The sequence below is a fragment of the Atractosteus spatula genome, chromosome 9 (assembly GCF_055471065.1).
Source record: "Atractosteus spatula isolate fAtrSpa1 chromosome 9, fAtrSpa1.hap1, whole genome shotgun sequence".
NCBI lineage: Eukaryota > Metazoa > Chordata > Actinopteri > Semionotiformes > Lepisosteidae > Atractosteus > Atractosteus spatula.
This window is the reverse complement of record NC_142714.1, coordinates 6,710,104-6,736,840: the sequence shown is the minus strand read 5'-3', so window position 1 is coordinate 6,736,840 and position 26,737 is coordinate 6,710,104. Positions and strand designations below refer to the sequence as shown.

Genomic DNA, 26,737 nt, shown 5'->3' with positions numbered 1-26,737 from the left:
TCAACATGCAAAACAAGGGCGGTATATTAAAAAAAACTTCCTTAGATCAGGACAAGTGTCCAGATGTCCATCTAACAGGCTGCATCACAGTGTGGTATGGCAACTGCAGTACTGCTGACCGTAAAGCCCTACAGCGGGTGGTGAAAACTGCCCAGTCCATCACTGGGGTTGCCCTCCCATCTATACAGGACATTTATGACGGACGGTGCTTGAGGAAAGCTCTAAGCATCATCAAAGACCCCACACACCCCAGCTACAGACTGTATGACCCTCTACCACCTGGAAAACGGTACCGGAGCATTCAGGCCCGGACTACCAGACTCGGAGACCGTTTTTATCAAACTATTAAACTCCCAGCCTCTCTCACTCTCACCTCTCACCTATGATCTGAACCTCACAGTGCCTTCTTTCTTACCAAAAACTCAAACACACATTGAAATCTACCTCTACCCTACATGTCAAAAAGCTCACTTCCCATAATTTCTATCCTTTTATTTCATTCTGCTGATGCATGTTTTTGCACATCTGATGTTGTTTTGCACATTACCTGTTACCTTTTTGTTGTTTTTGCACACTGCCTGTTGTCTCTGTCTTTCTTTTATTATACAATTTTATTGTTGTTTTTTTGTACTACTTATCGTCTAAGAGCTAGCTAAATAGCATTTTGTTATACCATATACGAGTATAATGACAAACGTGAACTTGATCTACACTTCAAATGTTCCCAGAAAGAGCCCTGTACTGCTTTCTTATTCGGGCTAAAGCTTCATATCTCCCTGGAAAGGCAGATACTGTTAAGAACACCTCGTCACTCGAGGTCAGTTGCACGTGTACAGACTGCACTCCCACATCTTACCTAGCTTAAACGTTTGATCATGGTTTTCACCAGAATTTTACCCTAGTGTCATAGCTCACTTCCACTCCTGAATTCTAGCATCACCAAGTCCTTCAATAAGTACTCGATTCCCACTCCTTTATGCCTTTGATTGTCAGGTTAAAGTCTCTTATTAAAAGTAACTGTCGGCAGATGCATTCCTGACGGCAACAGATATGTTTATTGAAGTTGGCTTGAAACCAGTCTTCCGTACTTCATTACTCTGTATACTCCATACTTCAGAAATCATATGTATCTAAACTCACTTAACTGAACACATTTCTCCCTTGTCCCAGAGCTAAAGCACTCACTCTTTATGAGCCCTGAACAAGACAAGTGTCTCCACTTCAAGGGCCAGAAGAAACCCCTGCTCTGCCCTCATTTCACCAGTGGGGGGTATTTAAAGAGAAGGCTAAATACATGTGAGGGAGAACATAAAATAGCAAAGGTGCTAATGCAGAATTCGTATTGAAGGTATTCAGACATTTGAGTCAGAAAGAAAAGACTTCCTGCGAAAAAACTCAAAGGCTTTACAGAGCAAAGAGTTCAGAGAACTTAGAGACTGAGCGTCAGTCAGGTGTCAAACTATAAGTCAGGTGGTTTACTCTGCACAACTGAGCTGTGAAGTCCCTGTACTCATCATAGACAGAGCAACACACAGGACATCATGTCACTTATCAAGAAGATTACAGACCTCATCACAGATTGACAGCCAAGGGGACTTTCTGTGGCATAAACACCCTGACCTGCTGGCTATTATGAGCAGCTGAAAACAACCCAATCAGATCTTTCTATGAATTAACCTCTGACCAGATAAGGCTGAAAATACTAAGATAACACCTATTGGAAAGATGCTGAATCGATGATTCAACAGATCTGAGCTGCACGAGTAACTCACACACACCGAGAGCTTCGAGAAAGGAAATCTGGCAGCGCTGAGTCAGCGCTGGCGACAGAATTCAAAGCGTGGGGAGTGGGAGGAGAGGGTGGCCTTTTCTGCATCCCCTTTGATGGTAAAAAGGAACCGAGTCAATGAATCGGAATCCAGCAGCTTCAGGTTACCAGGATACAGAGGCTTTCAGAATGTGACGATGCACTTGCTGGAACTCGTAGCATGATGATATGTACAGTATTCTAGCATAGGTATCAATTTCGATAGATTGCGCTGATGGGTGGTTTTTCTACATGTAAAGTGGTGCAAGATGAATCATTTCAACTTGATTCAACTAACGATATGAGAAAGGGGGATAGTTATTCAATTTGTAAGCTGGGACAGCTGTGAGGCAGAGAAATCCGAGGTACCACTGATTGCTTTGGGGGGGCACTTTGACACACCCCGCCCCCGTGACCCCCAGTCACTCGACTCGCTCAGTGGGCACCAGGCCCGGTGATCACTCACTGATGCACCTCGTGGCTCCCCTTCTAATGAGCAATTCAGCCCCACTCCAGTTAATCTCAGATGCCCTTTCTCTTCCCTTCCCTCTACAGTACATACCCACCCAGGGACCTCAGCTAGAAATCATCCCTGTGGGAAATGAGCACAACTTCCTGCAGGACAACTGTGGATAAACAATGCAGTGTCCCTGTCAAATAAACAGGATAAAACCGCTCAGCCTCCCGAAACGCGAGAAACAAACAGAAGCTCGACTTGAGCATCGTTGAAGAACAGGAAGTTCCCCTGAAAGCATTCAATGTCACCAATTTCCAAGTCAGAGAAAAACCGGGTCAGACCCAAGTGATCCGATTCCTGAGAACTTCTTGAAATCTTGGAACTCCAGTCAAATACCATGTAGAGGAAAGGAAGTGCAGTCGTGTTGCACTGGCCACACATCACCATCTCCTCCCAGACACTGCAGGCTCACCCCGGTTCCTAGAACCAGCCCCCCGCCTGCCTCATGTACAGCACCGAAGGGTTAGCGCAGATTTGACTAACCCGATTCCCACAGGGACCGGAAGGAAAAGTCTACACCCGGCCCGCTATCACCCTCAAAATTCACTTGAGATTGCTCAGGCATTGTACAATCCTGCTCCGTGAGTCAGGGACCAGTGGATAATAGAGTTTTCCAGTGAGGCCTGTGTTGTTTGCGAGCAACAGGAGAATCGTGGGGAATCTGGTGCTAAATCATTCACAGATGACCTGATTCTGGGCATCTACAGTCTGTGAATCACGCACTACAGAGCAGCCACTCCAGCGACCCTGAAAATCAGCCCCGATCCAAGCTTTTGCCTTATTTTTTTAATAAACAGCACATGAGCATCAGTGGTCAGAGGCTCTGGACTGGAAGGTTGTGAGTTTAAATGCCAGGTGGCACACTGCTGCTGCACTCTATAAAGTAAGATCACTCCAATAAATGCCCTTCCGTCTCTCTCTGTCTCTCCAGGTCTTCCCAAGGAATGAGTTTTTGTTATTTGGAAATAGGTGCTTAAAGGAAAAAATGGTCTTTTCAACTACAAAATGCATCCTGGCTCACTGTCCCACAATGGCACAGAACAAAATGCTCTTCAACCTGTCCTCCAGTTTGGCAATAACTTATCAAGCATCATAAGGGAATGAGCCTGGTCTTCCATGTCCATGCTTGTGTGCTTTAGTTGCATTACAAATCTGTTAGCCTGCAAAATTGCTGCTGGAGTTAAAGCTGCTGGTTTAAAAGAGCTCAGAAATTCAGCTGCCCGGCAATACCAAATATCTACAGATCTCAGAGAGGGCAACAGCATCTAGTCCAGTGCGCTACAATGTTTTAGATCGGAGGGTGTTCGCCATGTGTGGGGCTCAAAAACCACAAAAGGTAATCACCCATAGCACAGTCTATAGTTACAAATGAGAATGGTGAGAAACAAGGAGTAACGTATGACTTTAATGAGTTAAGGACAAGCAGAATTCAAGACGGAGAATAAAAGTGGTGCTTTTTTATGCCAAGACGTGGGCGAGATGAAAATGTGATTCAAGGTTATTCGCTGGGATTCCTCAGAAAGCAGCATTCTGACTTGGAACAATAAATCTGAAACCAGATGAGAAAGACGACTAAAATGCACATAGTCTCTAATTGCTTGCAACCTCTCTCAGCTTTTTATGTAGCATTTTCCCCATTTTTCTCCTTGATACCTCGTCAACCGAAATCTTCATCCACCAGCAAAAAGAAGAACGCCTCTCCCAGGTCTTCCACGCTTGCTTGCCTATTTTCGGGACGGCTTTTTTCAAACTCATGGGCAGATGTGACATTCTAGAGCTAGGTTTAAAGCCAAATTTAAATAAACAGGACATTCCCTCGTAAACGTGGGCTTGGCTGAGTTCGTTTGCTTTTACAAGGAAAAAAAAAACTTTTCCTGACAAAATCTGTAAGCATTTAAGCTACAAATGTACATTTTAAGGAGAGAAAATACGGCACATTTAGGCTTAGCTTTGCAAGTGAAATCCAGGTTTACTCGATGCTTAAAAAACCAAAGCGTGCTTTGCACTGGAGTTCAAAACCCAGCCAGAGGCCCCCTTCGACTCTCCAGACAAACTGCCGTGAAGAAAGTTTCTTACGTCCTGACAGACAGGACGTGACCTTCAGTTCTCTCCCCCCCCCCAGGCGGTGACTATGAACTCCCCACACACATCGGTTTCACCCAGGGACCGGTACAGCGCCCACCTGGCGGCTCACAGCACTGGGGTTTCGGTGAGGAGCTCGGAGGGACAGCACCATGCCCAGGGGAGACGCCCCCCCGCGCCCCCCGAGAGAGGACCCGCTCTGCTGCGGCACGTTTCAGAGCAGGCGGCCGCCTCGCCTCCACTCCCCTCAACCACCTGCCAAGTCCACGCCACTGACGGCGCACAAGCTTTTCCCCAAGGGCGGCAGGAGCGTGGAACGAGCGGCCCAGCCACGCCGTCGAAGCCGTTATCCCGGCTTCCGGCTGGATGAGATACTGTGATCAATCGGCTGCTCGCTAGCCAACGGGCTGGACGGGCCGCATGGCTCCTCTCGCCTGCAGGGCAGACCGAGCTGGGGGACACAGGAGGCGCAGCCAGCTCGCTGGCCAGCCAGGGGCAGGGTTTAACAAGCACATCGCGCCCCTGGGGGGGCGGGCAAGCTCAAGACGACCTGGGTATCCTAAGCTGTATCACCCATGACCCCGTGCCAGGCTGGGTACCTGAAAGCTCACAGTACAGGTCTCACCACAGTCCTCGCCCCTCCCACCAAACACGACGGTAAAGGGTTTGAGAAAGTCAGCTGATTCAATTGGGCACCGGTGACTCCAAATGGGGGGACATATAAATGGTGGAGAGAGTCTAAAAATAAAGGAGAAAAACAGCTTCCAAGCAATCCCACTTCACTCTCAGATTGAGTACTTAGCAAAGGCTGAATATAGCCGAGCAGCAGGGCCTCCGTGTCCCCAGAGGAAACCTGCCATCTGGTGGTTACTACACCACATGACAGGCAAGACAGCTGCACTTCCAGAGCGCCTCAGAACACAGCAAATAGACTTTAATGGCTCCCTCTCCAAGCCCTTTAGTTTCACACCAAAAATTAATGTCCCAGTGACCCAGCAAAAGAAGTTCACCTTTAAAATGCCCAACAGAAATTTTTACAAATGTGCAAGGTCCATGTTTTCACACTGGTGTCCAGTTGTGGACACCCCCCCACCCTTCCCGGCCCAGGTGCAGACAGGTTTTACAGGCTACCTCATGCTGTCGAGAAGCACGGCAAGTCGTGATCCAGTTAAATCACAGAGCTCAGCTGGAATGAAAACCAGCATATCAGGGTGACTCGACAGGACTGGAGCTGCAGATGGCAGTAGCAGCACAAGGCTGCCCTCTAGTGGTCAGTTCAGAGAACAGCGTATTCGATGCTTGGCTCTGGAGAAGACGCATTGAAAAGCGTCTGAACCCCAGCAGCGAACTGGAGAGCAGCTAGTTTGCAGGCTAACGCGGGATCCTGAGCAAAAAGCAAAAAGCGAAGCTGCTGCCAACTCCAATCCTGGGCCCAAACCTCAGCTTCAGTTCTAAAGCTGAACTCCAGGTCTGGAGAAAGCAGTTTGCTAGGTCAGCATTTCTCAGTTGGTGAAATTCCCCTACTCCGCCATGTCTGGTGGGGGGTGATTTTCAAGTCATGCGGTGGTAAGTTATTATAACGTGCTCATGCCAGTGACGTACTTGGGGAGGGGGAAGGTGCACTGCGGGGCTTTTAGATTTAGTCAAGCGTGCTGACTCGGTGGGACATCGGAACAGGCTGGGAAACATGGTTCTACGGTTCTTTAAACTGCACACCTTTGAAAAGTGTTAAACTGGCCTGTTTTGGCTGATGATCAGCTAAGGTACAAGGAAAACCCTGGAGACACTAAGGTGATCCAGGACCCGAGCTGTGCACCAGTCCTATACCCTTCACCCCAGTGCTGCCGGCTCTAGCCCCTTCCTTAACCCCAACCCCTTCCGGGCACCAGAGCCATTTCACAGAACACTACCACTCTCTGCCCCCTCAGCTGCAGCAGGGAGGAAGCCCCCTGACAGTTGTTCCAAAGCACCAGGCCTGAGGTCAGGTTACTGAACAGACAACCATGTGACTGGCGAGGCGGCAGCCCGTATTGCTTGTGTCCCCAGGCCCCTGCCTCCTTCACCCAGTTTACGGCCCTCTGTTTATGTGCTTGAGGTCTCTCTCTCCAAGCCTGCTCACTGGGGCTGGTTAACTGTGTGGGCCGACTCAGTCTGGATACTACACATAAAAGGCGCAGGTTTTGGTAACTTTCCTCATTGGGTGTTCTGGGCTAATGCAATTTAGTCTAGTCCTTACGAGACACGTGGGAGTTATTTTGACTGCTCTCAGAACATCAGAAAAGCACTAGAAACACGATGGGCCCATGCAGCATGTACTAGCTTCGAGCACACAGAAGTGCTGGCCGATTGTACTGGCAAATCTTTTAACAATAAGGGTTTAACTTAAGCTTCCGATCTCATACAAACAGGCTGTAAAGCTGCAGGCTGGCACTGAGACGTCTGTCTCCCTGGCACGGAGAGACACCGGAGGAGGTTGTTATCTCCCGACTTTCAAAAGAGGTATTAAAACTAATTTTTCCAACACAGATGCACAAACCTCACAAGCACAAAGTGTTGTCACCACACACCTTCAGAGGCTGATGGTGTAATTCTTAAAATTAAGAAAGCTGGCCCTCCTCACACTCCCAAAACGCTCCGTTTCTTTACACCATCGGCAAAATTTACACATCCCACACTTAAAACCTTTCAGCACCCCCCCTGCTCCCCCCTAGAGCGTATCCCCAGTGCAGCTCAGGCGGATCCAGGCGTGTAAGCAGGCAGGTGCAAGAAACTGTTAACTCACACTTGGCTTCTGCGAGGTTCTGGTTAGGAGACCACACCAGCATTCCCAGGTTCTCCCTCTCCTGGCAGACCTTGGCCAGCTCTGTGGGGAAACAAGCAACAGAGTCAGAAATTCACACTCCAGTGTCACCGCCCGGACCCTCGCATGCGCACAGAGCCCCTTCGTCACCGTGAGAGACAGCTCGTTAATAAACACGTCTGAGAGGCTGAAGCCCAGAAGAAAAGAGAACAGGAAAGTCGCCCTGAGTCACCCTGGCTTCCGTCATCTTCAGTAGCTCAAGCATCTGTCTTTTTAAGCTTTCCAACGAGGGACAGTTTGCTTTTGCGACAATTTTTAAGGCTTGCTTGGAGACAAATTTCACTGGGCTATCCTGTCCTGTAGGGCCACTGACTGCATGTTTTCTAGGTCTTGTTAAAGCAGCACAACTGAAGAGCTCAGTGAATTTGGTCAATTGGTCCACTAATGAGCTGATTTAGGTCAGTAAGAGCTTGAATTAAAATCTACAGACATATCGGGCTCTCCAGAGCTGGTCCGGTCCTTCCTGGTTTATAGAAAAGCCCAACGGCATGTATATGTGCAAGAAGTGTCCTCCTTAGAAGACCCAGTGAAATGGATGGATTATTACAGCAGTCACAAGATGAAACGCTCTCAAATGAGAAATGCTCCCAAGTGCAATTTCAGGGAAACCAAATTAGACTTCCACAGCACAGCAGGATGATCAATTCCAGGATTTCTGAGACGCGGGTTCCTGCAAATCCAGTTACGATGAAGGAGAAAACGCAAGGCAGCCAAGACTGCATTTTTCACAAATTAACTAGAAGTGAAGGCCCAAGGTAGAAAATTCCAGCACCCGCATCATTTAACACCTGGAATGGATGAAGCCCCTATCCAGCTGGAAGTCCTATCTGCATCCCTACATAAGATTCAATTTAACTTCATTGCAGGAGTTTGGCCATGTGCCTGTTCCCCACATACCAATACCTGGGTCCTAGTCCTCCGTTGGCTCCATTTCCAATCCCTGGTATCATTACCTGCAGAACCCCGACTGCAAACAGCCACATCAATACAGCAAGCACATACATTTCCACTGCTGGGAAAAAGGCTGAATTCAAGCCGCGTCTCACGGCGCACAGGGAAGCATCATTAATACCGGGGAAAGCAGCAGCTTGCCCTGCAAGCCCTCCATCTGCAGTGCCCCACTGCCACCTCTCAGACAGGCCACGTGAGGCTGCGGGACCAACCGCCAGCAGGGCTCGCGGTTCAGACTTCCGGGTTCGAAATAGAACGAGACCCTCTGCTGTTTGTTAGTGCTGCCATCAGCAAGATTAGAGGACACTCGGCCCCCTTTTCTCTTGCAGGTGGGGTGCACAGTTTCAGCCAAGGGACTTTTCAAGGTGGAAATCTCTCTCTCTCAGGGAGGGAAAACGAGGACGAGAGCACAAGTTCCCCATTGGCTGAGGGGAAACCTGAGAAGGAGCCGCTGACAGAAGTTTGCAGGCCGAGCATCACTGTAGAGCAGCCTTGGCATCAACTACAAGAGCCGTCTGGGAGTACAGCACAGCTCCTGAGCTCCTGGAAGGGCATATTGCATTACGCACTTTTGGTGTACATTGGCTTGTGTGGTTTTACTTTTCACACGTCAGTGCATCACTAGACAAGCACACAGCCTGGGCTTAAAGAGGACACTCGTGTCTAGAGGGAAGAAGGCAGTGCATCACTCATTGTGAGTGACAGAGCGCACAGGTTCACCTGACGACATTCCCAGAAACAAACATCTGGAGCTCACTGGCTTTAGCGCTACTGTGCTCTGCCCATGCAGCTACTGACACGGACAGCAGAGAGCACAGGCAATGGCATCCACAGCCAGCTCTGAAGCAATTAGGATCAATCACGTTCCAGAATTACAGCTTACACCACTTAAGAGTAGCTGGCAAGCTGGCTGCAAATCGCTCATTTAGAAGCAAACCCAGCTGTACTGTAGTTCCTCCCGATACAATGCATCCTTTCAACACACGAATCTCCAACAGCTTCGCAATTGTTCATGTCTTTAGGCAGGACTTTAAAACCTTGGAAACATCAACGTGGCTACAGTTAAAAAAAAAAGGTGAAGACCCAAGACTGCCAAATGTGGAGTCCTCTCCCCCCCCTAAAAAAAAGCTCAAGTGCTCAATTGTTCTCTTCTGGATTGAATGTCTTCCTCACACTTCAGGCTACGAAACCTGATGCACAGGCGTGTGCTGGTACAGCTCGCTGAAAATTCAAATCCCACACTCAAACCCCCACCTGTAATGAGGGCGCCGTCCATTAGGGTGAAAGAGACGCCTCTTGCTTGTGTAAGACAGGACGACGGGACTTGGGCTAAGCCCACAGTCACCCCCACGCCGCCGACACTGCGAGAGGCACACAGCAGCTGCAGCACTTCACAATGAGGCCGGTGAGAAAAGCCCACGGTCACTGAGACAGGCTCCCAGTGTGAACAGTTATCGACCCCACGCCTGCTGAAAGCCAGTGCTGTTTTACATAACCAGCGATTCCAGTCCAGCCAGGCTGCAGGAGAGCAGGAAGGGCAGGACAGCAGTTTTGCAGTGTCTCACAGCCCAGCCTCCAGACGCTGCCGAGTGTGGCGAGGAATTTTGGAAAGGTCACGCAGGAGAGAAATAAATTAAGAAACCCAATATCACTTCCGCAGACGAGCGTCATGGAGTGACCGAAAGGCGACGGCGCACCACAACAATCGGGACAGGGGCCACGCTCGGAGATGAGTCACGTGAGAGTTGTGTGGGGGGAGCTAGTTCAGCCTTTGAAAGTCTGACAGACAGGAAAAACAAAAGCGGAGAACGTCCGAGAGCAGCTGGGCCCGAGCTCCACGTGTAGCGGTGAGAACCGACCATGGACTTCCTGTCGAACGCATCAAACAGAGAGAAGCTCCGCTTCTGATAATAATAAACTATTTTAAAAGTGGCTTCTCACAGCACTTGACAGCAAGAAACAAGGACACCGCACGAAGAGGTAATGACATTGAGGGTTTGGAAGACAGTAGGATAGCAAAGGGGCAGAGACAGAACCAGTTAAATAAAAGGGGGAAAAAGTGCTCAGGGAAGGTGACTGATATCCTTAGGGATAGAATTCCAGAGCTTTGGGGTGCAGCAGGAGAAGGCACCGTCACTCGGAGCAGACAGGCGGCCACAATTACACAAACACAGGTTGCGAGGTGGGGAGTAGGACAATAGTAAATCAATATATCTGGATATGATCATATTAATGATGTGCTCGGGCTGGTGACATAAGTAGGGGAGGAGCATCACGATTTTCTATAGTTAACGTGGGCTGTGGAAAATGTTGAGAAACGCTGCAGTTGTGTACAGAACAGACATCAGACTCGGAGCCATCATTCATTTCTAAACGAAAGCAAGCTCTTGCTCTGTGCTGGACTCGATAGCCAAGCAATCCTGCAGCCGGAAAGCAGCCTAGCCTCCGGAGGTTTCACAGCTGGGCTTGTCTTGTTTTGTCCTGCAACACTAGGCCATAAATGGACTGCTAAAAAACAAACTAACATTAACGAGCGCTACCCTATCAGCTGCTAAGAAAAAACACCCACAGTGAACATCTTGCTAAAAGACATTCTACAGAATACTTCTCAGTAGGACTTAATCTATAAACCTTTTTAAATCGACCAGAACTTCAAACTCAAAACATTTTGACATCATAAATTGGAAGATATAGATTTGTTTACTTTCTTTGAGCAACAAAGAAAACAAGAAAACTAAAAAAACTAAGCACTAGCTATTATCTACAGAAGCGTTCAAGCAAGGGAGATTTTTATCAGCTCAAAGCTGGTGGCTGAGCTTTGAGATCGTAAGACTAGGTAGACGTTGTGCAGTTATTTCAGACAGTATTGTGAATTGCTGGAAACAGTACTATTATAAGAGTTATTGACTACTGCCTGCTAAAAACCGTGCCTCAACCATGGGTCTGGGCACCCCCAATATTTCTACAAGACTGCCAGCAACCATCTCCAGAAACAGGTAAATCTTTCAACCCCAAGACTATCATTCGAGTGGCTATTAAAAGTGCATTTCTGAAGTGCTCAGTAACAGATCTATATTTTAACAAAGCTTACCGCAGTTTTCTTGACACACATAACCATCTATTGTTTATTTAAAAAGACATTTTACTTACATTTCTCAAGTTTGACAAACTAAGGTTAGGAGAGACAGACAGATTCATAGCGCTCCTTTTCTTTATCCAGATCCTGTTTTTAACCACTTTATGAAGTGCTTTCTTTTCCCTTACTTTGGTTTCAGCTGAATGTTGACTCATTTGAGCTCCATTTTGTTTTATTTACAATTTCGGGATTAAGCTGTTCTGCGCTTTAAATGAATCATATTTAGACTTGCCCCGAATACTCCGATTGCACATCTATCATATCCCCGTCTTAAAATGCCTTTCCTTCAAAGCCTGCTTTTCTGAAACGACAGTTTCAAAGTTTGCTTCAAGGCACTCCACACTTTCCCAGTTCCCTAATGGTTTTCACACCTCTTTGCCTCACTCAGTCCTGAATATTTGAAAAGACAGTTCGTGTTGTAGGTGTTCGACAAACAAAGAAAACAGTCATTAACCAGGTCTACCAGTTCAGTTTCTGCTATTGAAATTCCTGTTTTTCCCCCCTAACCTATGTGTGGGAAACGAAAAGTTGCTCTCACAAACTACTTGTGCACAAATTTCTTAATTTCATTAATTATGATTCATTGCGGTTTAACATCTTGATTAGCAGAACTATAACCAACATCAACAGCTGGCTTCTCTGTCATTAGAAAAGAAATTCCCGATACAAGAAATTGTATATGGCCAATAAAGTGATCTTATGACCAACAAGCACAACAATTGCTTCACTTACAGACCCACAGCCAGACTCTTTTTCTTCCTTAGCAACGTGTGCCCGATAACACTGCATCTGTATTGTGGTGTCTCAATCAGCTCCGGGTGACCCTTCTCACAGGAAGTCTCTCATTGTAAGAGCTTCAAAAAGCAGGAAGAAAGGAGGGGAGAAAGAGAGGAGAGGACATGCACGCTTGCGAAAACAGCTTCAACGTCCATTCCCAACAGACCACTACCAGAGCCCCCCATTGTTCTTCTCTAAGAAGCCAATCTTTTAAATCTTTCAAGATTCCAAACACTCCCCCCCCGTCTCGTTCGCCCAGCGACTCCTCTCCTGTGCCGCGCCGTGCCAAGTCCCGCGCTGCTCTGAAGCGCTGTCTTGGCTTCCCGTGTCTTCCTCCGTGGTGGGCGGATTCTACAACTGACCCAGTCTCCCCCCCACAGGGGCAGTCTCGGCTGCCTCCAGCGGACAGGCCCAGCGGCTGCTTTCACGGCCCTGACCCCTCTCCCCCCCCTCGCCGCCGGCCGGACCTGCAGCTGTCCGACGGGGGTGACTGTTATCACACGGTGGAGAGAAACACTGGTCCCCTGCATAATACATCTGGCCAATATGCTGTAGAAAACGTACCGCTGCTCTATTCACCATTAAAGCACAGGCCACCAGGCTGGAGAACAGCCACTACACAATGGCAGTGTGGAACAAACAGCTCCCTGTGCAACGACACAGGACTCACTGCACCTCTGCACTATGCACTTTTGACTTAGACTACCATGGGTTTCCCCCCCCACTACCAGATATTTATTGTTCTCTACAACTTATTTATTGTCCTGGTTGTTGGTATTTATGAACCGTTTTGTAATGTACTCTCCACATTGTGTGGTGGTGTCTGCTGTGCATGTCCTGAGAGATCGGCGCAGGTAAGAATCCCAATGTACAGGTACATATGGCAAAAGACTCCTCTACCTAGAATTGATCCGGAGGAGAGCAAGCAGACATCCCAGGGCTTCACAACTGGGGGATTTCTTCGAAACAAACAAAAACACTTACCAAAGGGCACAAGTGGAACTCTGAAACCAGGAGGCATATTTTGTCCCCCACCAAAGGGTTGTGGGAGCAGGGGAGAAGCTCCCCAGCCATGCTGTTGAGGCCCGATATATTAGCTTCTTTCAAAAAGGGGCCGGTTGAGATCCTGGAATCTCGAGCCAATGTTTATGCTCACAGTGAAGTGCAAACACACCCTGGAATACCAACGCTTTCCAAACACAGCCAGCCCGTATGTACAGGGGAGATGTGCAAGGACGCACGGCAACCAAGACGCAGAGAGCACGGACACACGGGGCCCCTTGGACAGATGCAACCCATATAGAAGACGCACACATACAAAAACCGCACGCACCCACACCGCCCTGATCCTCAACTGCCCCAGGACCAGGCAGGAGCACACACAAACCAGTGCCACACAACCTCCCAACTATCAGGCTGCACCAGCAGCAGAAGATAAACAGCCAAGTGGAATGACTCCATTTCTTTCTTCAGCACAGTTTTGGTTATGAATGGCTGCAGTTCAAGTTCAAAGAAAAAGAGGCCTGGATTAACAACTTGTGAAGACCGCAGTTGACACATCAGGCAGAGCTGATACCACAAGCGTTAGTTACAGCAAAAGCCATTGCCAGCACACCCTACGACTGGTATTCTGGTACGACTGCCAGAAGAGGCCAAGGGGGGTTACCAAGCTAGCCCACACCAGCATGGTGAACAGTGAGAACCGATTTCTCCCCCTGATCCGCAGCTCTGCGCAGAGCACACAGGCACGGCACAGCTGCCCAAGGAAAAACCTGCCAACTTTGCCCCAGTTTTCTGCTTCTGCGAACACTCTGCAAGCCAAACCGAGTTGCTAACAAGCAACAAAAACACAGGTGTTTAACGACAAAAGGAAATACATAGATTTCTTAGGGAATCATAACCAATTCCTTGCCTTTCCCATCCAATGGTACAATTACCACTGCAATACAAGATCACAGCTTCCGCCCTACAATATGTTAAGCTGTAACCTAGGTTTTTATTTACTTTTTAGAATTGCAGATTACAGCAATCCCTCAAAAACGTCTCAAAAGGCAAAAACCCATACAGCAAATTAAATTCCCATTTCTTTCCTGTGTTGTAACGCCCAATTGGTTTCAGAACTCAAACATCTTCCCTCAAACACCTAGGCTTCACCTTAAGGCAACACAGAACAGGACCCAAGTATGAAAAACATCATTCCTGGTTCATTATTCACCAGAAGGAAAACTTACACCCCCGGCTTATTTATGGGACACTAATTAAAAGTGTCAGTCATTGGCAAATGTAGAAACGTTAGGTGCAACCCTGCGTTATATGCACTTAAAAACACAATAAGACTTTACTATAGAAGGTTAAAATCCTCATCCAACAAGAGGCGAGCAAAGAAAAATATCTGCAACACTTTACGAGAGCACAGCAAATAAGAGTGAAAATCAGCTAGGAATCGCTACACCTCATGTAACGAGAACCCGTACAGCGAGGGCTTACTGTATTTTTTCTTGTACCCACCCATTTGTGCATTTTTGACATCCACTCACAGGGGAGAATGAGGAAGAACTGGCAGCCTGCTCTCGGCTGATTAACGCCCCACCTGCTGCCCTGCCCTGTAGCGGGGGGGGGGGGTCCGTGCCAGTGGCACACGCACAGGAGTGCCCTGGGTGTGGGCAGCTTGTAGGCAGGTGCCCACCCTACCCCACACCCAGCCTACTGTTCCTTGCTGCCAGGCCAGCCCTCACCACACCACCCCAGCGGAACACCTTCTCCAGTCATTCAGGAAGCTCCCCACCTGCACGGCTGACATTCTGCAGCCTGGAGGGTTAACAATCAGAAACTCAGAGTGGAAAGAGCCGGGGAAACTGGCCATTACAAATTTGAAAAGAATATCTGTACCCATGACCCTGTGCATCCAGAAGGTTTATATGAAGGGCAGGATGGGGGCAATTTAATTTTCTCTTTGCTCATTCGGGTTTTTCATTTTCTTACCGGCACAGCATGCACTGCTAGCCACACCAGGAGGGAAAGAGCCAAGTCCGAGATCTCCCACATACTGTTGTACAATTGCTTGGCTAGGTCTTTGCAGCAACGGGCCGGAGCCTGAGATCTCAGAAATAGAAATGCCTTAGGTGCCAACATCCAAAAACAGCCACGTCAAGTACATGTATCATCACAGACCCCCATTATCCAGAACATCTCATGGAGTAATGCGCTAAAAACCAGCTTCTTTATTGACAGCCTACATAATAAATAGTAATTAAATGTTAGCATTGTTAAAGGAAAGCAGCACAGTGGGAAAGGGCCACTTGGAAATCTTAACATGCACATCTACTTAATGTGCTTAGAAAGGCCATATTAAAATACGCAACGTTAGCTAACAGTTCAACTGAGATGACAAAACCATGGTGGGCCTTTGCAAACATGCAGATACTCAAATAAAAGGTCCCTACAGTACTTATATGATAGTGGCACCTTGTGGGGAAAGCTGAAATATGTCCCACTGCAGAGGGGTGCCCTGTACCCCGGATTCCGTGTACAAGAGCTATCAGTTCTCTCAGCTATCAGTAGAATGTGCTGGTCTTAAAGGCAACAGAGCATGGGGAGAAGAGGCAGCTATAAATTAGTGGCAGGGGAAAATGTATGAGATAATTAACTATGCTATAGTGTAAAACATGTAGAGTAAAGATGCACGTTGCAGGGGTCTACAGTCTGCAGTGGAACCCAATTAACCTCTGTGGCAGTGGAGCTCTCTCTGCAGGGAGAATCTCTTCACACAATTTAAATTACCAAACTGAATAACAAGCCGCGCTGCCGGTGTCACTTTGAGGAACGCCATCTACCAGCTGGCAGGAGCGTCTCGGCCTGGCAGAGGAAGGGGAGAAAAGCCTCCGAAAGTAGCTGTCAGCCCAAGTGAGTGCCGGGACCGCAGCAACTTGACCCCCCCACCCGCCCCCTGAACACAACGCTAACAGCACCCTTTCCTGTGCAAGGAAATCAGCTTAATTACTACAAAAAGGGGAGCGTCTTCAAGGACTCCAGATGAGGCTGAACAATATCGATTTCTTCCAAGGCAAATATGGAAAATGTCTAAAACAGGCAGCCAGCAACACAGGCCGATAACTACATTTTCTCAGCAAGAATAACAGAATACTCATCACTCAAACAGGGTTTTCAGAAGCAGACTCAAGCTGCTGGTTTCCCACTTCATATGTATAGTTTCTGCTACCAGCATGTAACGCACTGTGCTTGACTGCGTCTTGAACTGTCCGATTCTCTTCGCAGTCTCTACAGTTTCTGCAGACACTATTATTTTGGCATTATCAATAAAACTGACTATTCCATAATCTAGATGATCCCAATAAACTAGGGAGAGTAGTGGTCCTAATGCAGGTCCCCGTCGTAAACCACTAATTACATCACCCCCAATTCCTGTACATTAATCAGGTCTCGATCCAAATTCATTATCTCGAACACCGCATTTCCACTGCTTCCATTGAGGAACTTGATCAAATGCATTGTGAAACCCAAAACATACCATACCATGCACACTTTGGCCAGATCTCCTATTAATTTCAACCCCTTACTATAAGGTTACAAATACAGGATTGGTTTTTTTAAGCAGAGACATTTCCCTCATCCATATGAAGTTGATATAATACGAGAACTCTTTCCATGCTGCTGCGTTTAAGCTCTTGTAGCAAAGATGATTCATTGTTTCCTTCGGTGAGGTCTCTAAAAATCTCCAAGACAAAACAGGTTCAATCACATTCAACAAGTTGAAAGAGTACCTTATCCACCCACCTAAATGGGAAAAGCTGCACTTACATTTTGAAGCAATAAACTTCACGTATATGCCACCATATCAATTGTAATGAGTAAAATAGAAGGATGTCAACAACGATAAAAACAAGTGGAAACTTTATTGACACAGACCTTTATTCACTAGGCAAAACTCTTGTATGAAATATAGTATATCTGTTAACATTAACTACACAACACCTTAAAGGGTGCTGAGTATTAAGCACAGGGAACCCAAGACTTGCTTACTGTTAAAGTTTTTGTATTCCTAGTCTGGGACTCCTCCTTCAGAAAACGGTTTGGAATTCACATGATCTGTCAGACATATTAAACGATTACCAGTCCCCCTCACTTGCCAGCTAACCCAACTGCAGCTCTGTTTTTGTGCTATGATAAGGTGATGGGCAGCAAAGACGACAGCAAAGACAAGTAAGACCACTGGACTAATATACCCCCACCTGACCCGACACCTGTACGTCCACCAAGACAAACAGTGGCCGATCACGCCAGTCAACCTCTAAACCAGATCGTTCCGATTCTTTTGAACTAGAGCACCTGCTCCAACTATAAGCAGGGGAGGGTACGGAGGAAGAAAGTGCTCACTTCAGCAGAGTTTGTGTGACATTTTCTGTAGAGACAGGGAAAGAAAATTTCTGCTGGAGGAACGCCGGTGTGGCTAGCACACAGTTTAAAGAAAAAACAGTGATCCTTCATTCCCCTCAGTGCAGGCATGAAAGCCAAAACGCTTTGGTTATTTGGTGAGAAAATACACCAACCTCTTGTGAAAATCTGACTGAAGCCTGAGCAGACGATCAAAGGCCTCGTCGCCATCCACCTGGTAGGAAGGGTCACTGGGGGTCTCTGCATCAATCCGCACAGCAGACACACATCAGAGAAAGCACGGTGCCCCGAGCAGGACAGGCCCGTGCATTATTAATGAGCAGGCTGCTGCAGAAGGGTACCTGACACTGCGCACAGCCGCCGCCGCCACTACACTGACCGGCACTGTGTGCAGCTGCCACTTTTAAGAGGAACAGAACATGTATTGGAATCCACCCCTAAAAATCCCACCGATAATATTCCAGACCCGTGCATGCCTGAAGGCTGATGCCCAGACAGCTGTGACAGAACCGAACCCTCTTGGGAGTCTTGCAGTATCAGAGGGGGAATCCCAGTGGAGCCAGTCTCTGGACCCAGAGCTGCTCACCCTGAGCACAGGAGCTCAGAGCAGTCAGCGAGGCACAGCACAGACACCCAGCCGATTCTCTCACACACAGACACACACAGACACACACAGACACACACAGACACACAGCTGTAGAACTGGCACACAACTGTGGAATGAGGTTCAACGCTGCCGTCTTGATTCCGGCTTGGAGTACCCGTCCTCGAGGAGATGGCACACTGCTCTCGCGTGGGGGATGCCGGGCACACCAGCTGACTCCCGAACCCCAAGAAGACACGCAGCTGAAGTTCAGCGTGATTGCTCTATAATTCTCCAGGTGGCATTTCAAGTGTACTTGACACTAGAGGGATTTGCCCCCCCATGTTCAAAAGTGCTGGCTCTATCACCTATACAAAAGTAGAGCCAGCTGTTCACAATGGGCCAAACAGCATCCTGCGATCTCAATGGCTGTTCTAATGTGATGAGTCTTCTTTGCCCATAGGCTACGATTGGTCAGGTTATTCGCCTGTCTCATTCCATTTACTCTACCCTGGCATTGTGGCACTGGAGGGTCTGCCTGCAGCGACAGCATCTCACCACCAGGTGGCAATCCCAACCCTCACCCAGGTGATCCAATAGCACATATACAGTACATAAAGAGATACAAACAGCCATGACCGTGATCGAAGATAAAGACCAGTAGCTCAGTCGTGCAGAAACAGCAACTCGCATTGCAAAAAGACGAGTTACATTTAATCTGCTATAACATGAAATTAAGCATATCCAAACCTGGCACAGAACAGTCTAATGAACTAGAAACAAAGGATTAAAGTAACTAATTGATGCTGTGAGCTCTGCCTTTTGCAGGTTTACAGTGTCTGCTTTATATATATATATATTTGCACTTAATGTCATTTTGTTTTCTATCCAACCATTGCGACACAACCACTTTGAATATTTCCCATGGATGTGTTTTAGACTGGTTTGATTTAGTGTAAAAGGGCAATTAACAGCATTTCTAATACCATCAGACCCTGACAGTAAACTGCCCTTTCAGAAGACAGGCTCCATTTACGGTTCCACATGGACATCAAGAGCTGAAATAACTAGGACAAAAGAGGGTCTTCTTTTCCATATACTGTGGAAGACTAATAAAATGTTTATAGGACCTTTGGATAAAGACTACATTACACAAATATACAATGTAGACTTAGAAGAGTAAAAACAAAACTGAAATCACTCCTTCTCAAATGGCGTTATCAGCTCAGACTCTTTTATTTATAATTGGCTCACACGAACCTTCACTTCCTCTTCAGAGAGACCCTGGCCCCACAAGCAGAACATATCTAGCATTCCATTAGCTTGGCGTGGCTGCCTGCCTCTGGGGTATCGCTGCTCAGAAACTGGGCTCCTCTCTCCCCCTGTTCTGCAAGCAGCAGCCAGTAACCCACACAGCGCCTGCTTCCCCAGACAGGCACCCCCCATCACAGGCAAAACTCTTCCTTTACTGCCCGGAAGGGAGACTTTCTACAGAGCTACACTCCTGCTTCACCTATTCTACTTGTGCATGAATCATGACCGTTAATGTCTTAGCCCTTACTGAATTCAAGAACTCAAAATCCTTCAACATGTTGGCAAAGCCCACCCAGTGGACAGCTTCTGGACCAACACTGAAATACAAACTAGAGATCACGAGAGGAAGCAAAGCAGAAGTGCATTTAAACGGAAGCCCTTTTTCTACCCTAAAGCGAGTGGGTGGAACAAGCTACCCAGCCATGTTGTTGAGGCTGATGCCCAGGCTTCCTTCGACAGATGTGATGGAAACAAGCTAGGTGGGCTAAATAGATTCCTCTCGTTTCTAACCATTATATTCTTACTAAACGGCATTCCAATGCAAAACCTTGCTTACAGCTTGTTCCATTTTAAAAACAGACTCCCCCTGGAGTTTGTACAAGACCCCGGTTCTCAGAAATCCTGAAGCAAAAGACCTGTCCTGCAAGAGGAAATCTCCTCTTCATCCATGCAGTTTTAACCGACTCGCTGCAGAGACTCCTGAAGGAACTGTGCGCATTCTCTAGCCTGGCTGTAGACAGAGACAGACCTGGTTTGAAGCTGCCATGGCATCAGTAGGAAACGAGCAACAGCAGACCAAGAGCTCCTTTTAACTGCAACAACTTAAGACGGCAAGTACTGCTGTGCCGAAAGCACTTAGCTTATAAGTTTCAGCTTATTGAACACCCGTGACTACTTATTTTCCCCAACAGGTTTATTTTCACCATTTCTGTTAACGTAAACATGTAAGGAGATTTCCTTTAATGCATTTTGGCACCTGGTTATAAATAGAGGCAGTTAAGGAACGAAAGTGTTCGTGTTTGCCTGATATTGGTCTGATTTAGGGGTAGCTGTCAACACGTCTGCTGCAGGGTGGAACTGGACTGAAAGCAGCCAACAGAATTCCAGCAGGAGTGAAGGCTGAACCCTTGATCAACGTGACCCCACTCTGAGCTCTCCTCTCAGGGGCTGCGATCTCGTGCGTCTTTGTGCTCGGGAACCCTTACCGCAGCAGCAGCCCCAACTCATCACGCGGGAAGTGACGAGATCGGTCTTGTTCAGAGTTCACCGATGTTTTCTTATAACGTTTTTGCCAAATCCCAAACGTGCTTTAGTAGACCACATGAACACAAACTACACTTTGTCCAAGTGAAGAATTCCAAAAATAAGGAAAGAGTTATGAACAAATCCAGTAACTTGGTCTGACAACCAGTGGCCAGAGTCTTTAATAACTTCTTGTTCACTGATTTGATTCCAATCTTATATGAACTTCTGGCCAAGAATCAAGAACTTCCCTTTAGTGTTAAGACGTAACAGGCTTAGATGTATAAAAACAAATGAGTGCATCGTGACACATCACAGGGCACTGTAACACCAACAGCAGTACTTCAGACACAGGAGAACCTAGAATCTCAAATGACAAGTCATTTCCCTCTATAGTAGGAAAGCTTTGAGTCATTCTCTCAATTGATACAACTAGTAAAGGTGCTCCCCTCGGTGTAGGTTGTGCCCTGTGATCTAGATAACGCGGGTTCGAGTCCCGACCACATCACCAGCCAACTGGGACCGGGATTTCTCAAGTGCTCACAGCCGTGAGCCGAGACATGAAAATACACGACTTGGATTTCAGATTGACTAGTAGTAAAAGTAATCACTGGGCAAAAAAAAAAATTGTTCAAAAAGGAACGCTTCCAGGTGATTCACTTTCCCTTCATTCTTTCGTCAGCGTTATGTTGAACGGGTTTTGTGCTCAAGTCTACCTTAACGAAGCATTTCCTTGTTCACGACTAAACTGAAGACACACCTAACTTCCCCAGAATGAACTCTAGCTTACGAAGCACAGCCACGTTTACATCTCCAAAGAGAAGCTGTCTTCTACTGAACTGTATGCCTGTTTGCTTACCCTAGCCTTGATGAACAAGCAAATGAGTTCTGTACAGCAGAGAAAAAGCAACTTGGTATCAGAACGTAGAAAAACGTAAAGGTCATTCACAGCACAGAGCGAGTTTTTTTCAAAGCAGACATTTTTCCTTTGGAGTTGACTGCCGTCAGGATGCCTTTTTACACTGAACAGCTTCAGCTAGAGTCACAACCACGAGCCTCAGAAAGACGTCTTATTGCTTTACTTATTGCCCACACTAAAGGGCATCCCAGCCACAGGAGGCAGGGTTGAAGAAAAGCGACTCTACCCCCATCACAAAGTAGCAGAAGGCTACAGGAGGTGTCGCCACAGAAGTGCACACATCTCTGCACACAAAGTGGAAGGGACAGCTGTCTCATGACATCTTGGGAGGACAGTTGTTTCATGAGTTCATCTGGCTTCCTCCCTTCATCATTCTAACAGTGGTGTGGAATTCTTTACACAAAGGGACCATCCGTTAGGAACGCCGACAAAACTGCCTTTTCCCCTAATCCACTTCTCCACCCACACCATGCAGTCACACAGACTGACAATCCCGTGTTTCTCCAGCTCGGAATATGTAAATGGACAGATAGCACAGAAACTAGCTGTGCTTTTTAGAGGAGCTCATCTTACAACGCTATTAAGAGATGCTCCAACGTAGTCAATAAGAGTTCAGTGATCAATTTGTTCCATTAAGCCACCCAGACAGCAGACTACTTTGGACTAGAAAAAAAAAGGCTGTAACTAGGGCTGCCACAACACCAAGAAACAGAAAGTGTTGCGTTTAGCCTGCCTGCACTCCCGCTAGATAAGAGCTAGATTTCAATGAGAGTTCCACTCACCAGGGAGCCCTCCCACCCGAGTCACTCGACAGCAGCAGAGGAACCTACACACAGCTCTGCACCTCAACAGCCCTAGCCCTGGCACAACAGCAGCTAGGCGGGTGACTGGCACAGTTTACTCACCCTAAAAAATAACCCTCAAGAAGCGTACTCATGCACCAGATATCACCGTGTAGGCTGTAGGCATGATAGTCTTTGTTTGTGTTGTTCACCGGTTTTGTCCACAAATTGGACAGGAGGCAAACGGAAGAAATGGGGTAGCTCTTGTTTTTTAAAAAGCAAAACTATGAATGTGCACTGCCCGTCAAATTACTGCCTTAAGTATGGTTTTAACCCATACCCAAATCTTTTAAGATATTGAAACTCTCAGATCAACAACTTACATACCTCACAGCACTAGGGCATGTCTCCAAACACTTCACAATCAGCGCTAAGATCTGATTACATCGTTACATATTTCATACATTGACAACCCCCCTCCCCACCGGTCAGTGCACTTGAGACAAGCAACACAATGCAATGGCTTGGATCCCACATTAACGGGGGCGACACACAGGTTGAATCCATTATACTCTTCCAAGAGACGCCTGCGATTCTCCCCAGCAGCAACACTCCTTCCTCCAGCCGAACAGCTAAACTAATTGCGAATTCTCCTCGGCAGGAACACACGACGCGCAGTCACAGACCCACCACGTTTCTGAAACACCTCCGAGACGGATGAAACCTCAGACACTACCGCTGATCAAATCATTGGAGGGGGGGGGGGTGTTGTAATCGATTTTCTAGAGAGTAAGCGCTGCGACCTGTATCAGCAGCAGACACAAAGCTGATTAAGAGCAGAGGGTGGGAAAAGAAATAGCTCGAGAAGTTAGCGCCACTGATCAGAAGCGACTAGAATTGACACAAAAGATTGGGGAAGTGGCGACGCAGGAAAATGACTCAAATTAGGGTCGAACTCTTCTGCTCACCACACGTAATAAAATACTTTATATTTCCCGACTACCAGCTGCATACAAATATCGGCTACAAAAGTTCACATAGTTTATACTGTGCGGGGATTGTCTAATTATTCGGAAAAAACAACGAGTGCTATACCACAGCGATTAGCTCACAGATCTGAAGTACTGTAATACCTTAATTTCCAGGCCTAGGGGGCAGTATGACAAAATACCAGTCTGTCTGAAACAAGATTTTCTGAGAAGTAAGGCTACATCAGGATTTGTGAACCCAGGAAAGGAAAATCCTTTGTCATTTCGTTGCTTGTGAAATGAGGAAGTTTCTACTATCAACTTAATTTATTCCATTTTCGCCTCGCCCACCCACCACACCACACACACACCTCACTCCTATCGTTCAGTTCAGGTAGGCTCAGGAACACAGGCGCACAGGAATCAGGCGACACCTCTTTCAATTTCTTTCTCAACGTGCAAATTGCTGTACCCCTGACATTCACGACTCCTTTTCACCTCCCCCCGTCAGAGCCGCTGGAGGAGAGGGGGCACCACCACGAGCAGGGACGCAAACGAGGGACAAAATCAACCCACCCTTTGTTTTCTGTCGTGTTGCTCAAGGCATCCGCACACACACACACACATAACGAGAGGCTGGCTGGCTGGCTGGCTGCACACGGCCGAAGCCGGCACGACTTGATATAAGCAGAAACGCAACAGCGACGAGAAAGACCAGGTAGTTACACAGGAGGAAACCGCACAGCGAGGCGCTTCGCTACACTCCTGCATACCCCTGGGCCCCCGTCTCCTCGGGGTGCACACTCCGCTCAGAGCATCACATACGCCTTTGTCTTTTAACGGTGTTACTTGGAACAGGTGAAACCCGGGCGCTGCAAGAAGACGGAACCCTCAACTCTCATGCACAGTCCAGCGCACTTCCCCCCCCCCCCACCACCACCCAGTCAACATTTGTTTTAATTGTTCTGCTGCCAAGAGAGAAAGCGCCCTCGGCCATCGTTCAACACCCCGAAGTTCGCCCGTGCAGATCCGGGTTTTAATATTTCACTCGATTCCCCCAGAACACAGCGTCGGAACCTGAGGCAGATACCGAACTGTGCATGGCGTTCTCTCCTGCACAAATACACTATTGCAATATCTGTTTGTTGTTGGGGGGGGATCATTCGCGTGGATGTAGAGGTCCGAGATGGAGCTAATTCATCCCGACTGTAAAACTAACCCAGCGAAGCGCCGTCTTTGTGTTGGGGAGGAGGGCATCGGGAGGAGGAGGAGGAGGGGGGGGGCGGCGGCGGCGGAGGAAAATGGGAAAACTGGGACGCAAAGTTTTTCCGAATAAAAGAGATCTTCGCTGACGGCGAGGGTGAGCCCGCACCGAGATGACCAAACAACCAAAGCAGAAACCCGACGGCGGGCACGCGTGGAATCAGCCATCAGGATTTCTGTGAAGTCTGAACAGGCACGTTTGCAGAACACGTTTTCACTGCTTGCAGTTCGCGCGTTTGAACAGCAGGGGCGAGCATTAAAAGTTAGAACATCTATTTATTTTTATTATTCCCGGATAATTCCCTTTTCGCCCACCACCCCTCTCTTATTCCGTGTTCTGAAGCATTACGACATTCTTGACCTTCGGAGCGGACGACAGTTTAGGGTAAACGCGGGTTTCATTCTCCATCGCGAAGAATAAGAAAAAAAGAAACACGCCTATGAAGTATAAAGTGCGACTCCCTCGCCAGCCCACTGCTGATGAATGGCTGTGTTTGAGGCTACCAACACTCGCCAGTCACAATTTAATCAGTTTTAGCCGAGCAAAACACAAAAACGCCAACTCACCGGGGTCGTACTCGGGCACCGTGGCTTGGTACTGGGGTCCCACCCGCATGCCTCCTGCACCTAAAAAGTATGCACAACCCCGTCACAAGGCGCAGTATCCTTTTCAACAACCGCAGTAACACAACTTCTCCGGGGGGGTGTTCGAGGCTATCATCCTGTTGACCTACCGTGCTCATCATCACTGGAGGAACCCGAGCTTCCTTCTTCCCAGGAGTTACTACTATTCCCGTTTGGTGCAAAACTTTTACTATTGCTGGCATTGTTAGCTGCAGAATTTCTCCCCCTCCTCTTCCCAGACACCTCCGAAGACCCCTTCTCTATCATTGCCGGCATTTGTGTGTGTTTTTTTTTTTTAAAAAACCCAATATAAAAATATATGCAGATGTATATAAATATATACGGCGATTTAATTCTTAAAAGCGTTACGGTAATTCCACCTAGTTTAATTCCCAATTTTGACTATTTCTAACGATAGCCGTTTTGATTATTTAGAAGCTCGGAGATGCACTTTCGATGTTAATTTTCATATCCTGCGGAGGTTTCTGATTGGAACAGACCGCATCGAAAAAGACTTAAACTTTCCAGGTTCATCTCAAACCGAGAGCTCTGCTCCTCGCTCTGCACTGCCACTAACGCCGCCTGACTGAGCCACTTAATCAACCTAACCGGACCATCCTGTAGGCACCGCCCTCGCTGGCTGCTCATTGGGCGAAGTCCCTTTTTCCAGCGACTACTTGCGATCCTATTGGCTCTCCCGTCAGTCACTTTCCTCTGGTCTCCACGCTTCCGTCGTTAGGGTAGGTGGGCCGGCACCCGTACGTGGGGTTTGTGGTGGTGGTGAGGGGGGGGAGTAGAGATTCAACGCCCAAGAGCCATCAGTATGAGACAGTAGTCGGGAGTTTTTTTTTAAATGTCTCTTACTCCCCCTTCATCTGTTAACTAAACGTGTTTAGATATTTGGATGCCGTTTTTTTTTGGCAAACAGTAGCCTATTGTCTATACTCTGACTCAATATAAAATGCGAATTCGACCGTCAAGCCGTCATTGTCGACTTTTTAAATGAGACTCGTTTTAAATAAAGATCATATAATTAACTCGCTCCGCAAAAACATATCTGGTGTTAATTGTATAATAATATAGTGGTTCTCAAAGGTTTCATGATGTACACATATAGACTTGCTGAAGCCTTTTCACCGTCCACAAAATGCAAACCTAGTTGGGGGGGGGTGTATATTGAACTTCTTCTAAACCTTTTTTGAAAAACAAGTTTTCAAAATGTCCCAATCTTGTGTCGCCAGTACTCGATGTGGTATTTTTAAAGTATGCACTTGAGGCTCCAGGCGCTGTATTTGTGTAGCTGCGTATACATGGTAGTCACCTTTCGTTTTTATTCGTTAGTCGTTAGCTAATTAAATAGATTCAAACTAGAATCCCCTAAAACCGACTACAGTAGCTCTACTGCCCCATCTGTCCCACAGCCTATTATCAAACGATGTCGTGATGGTGTCCAATAGCAGTTTGCAACTGAGCCAACTAGGTCTTTCAAATCCCAGCGTT

The 26,737-nt window shown here is 47.4% G+C and overlaps 1 protein-coding gene across 2 annotated transcripts in view; it reads right to left on the bottom strand.

Moving 5' to 3' along the window:
• The window catches only part of rcor1 (REST corepressor 1), a 41,204-nt gene extending 15,383 nt beyond the window's left edge, over positions 1–25,821 (bottom strand). For both annotated transcript variants that reach the window (XM_088926061.1, XM_088926062.1), the window contains exons 1-3: positions 25,348–25,821; positions 25,181–25,240; positions 7,189–7,269 (exon numbers count right to left, since the gene is read on the bottom strand). In XM_088926061.1, the coding sequence (XP_088782187.1) occupies positions 7,189–7,269; positions 25,181–25,240; positions 25,348–25,513 (307 nt within the window). In that variant the 5' untranslated portion in view covers positions 25,514–25,821. The remainder of the gene's footprint in view (positions 1–7,188; positions 7,270–25,180; positions 25,241–25,347) is intronic.
• Positions 25,822–26,737: the final 916 nt, after the last annotated feature.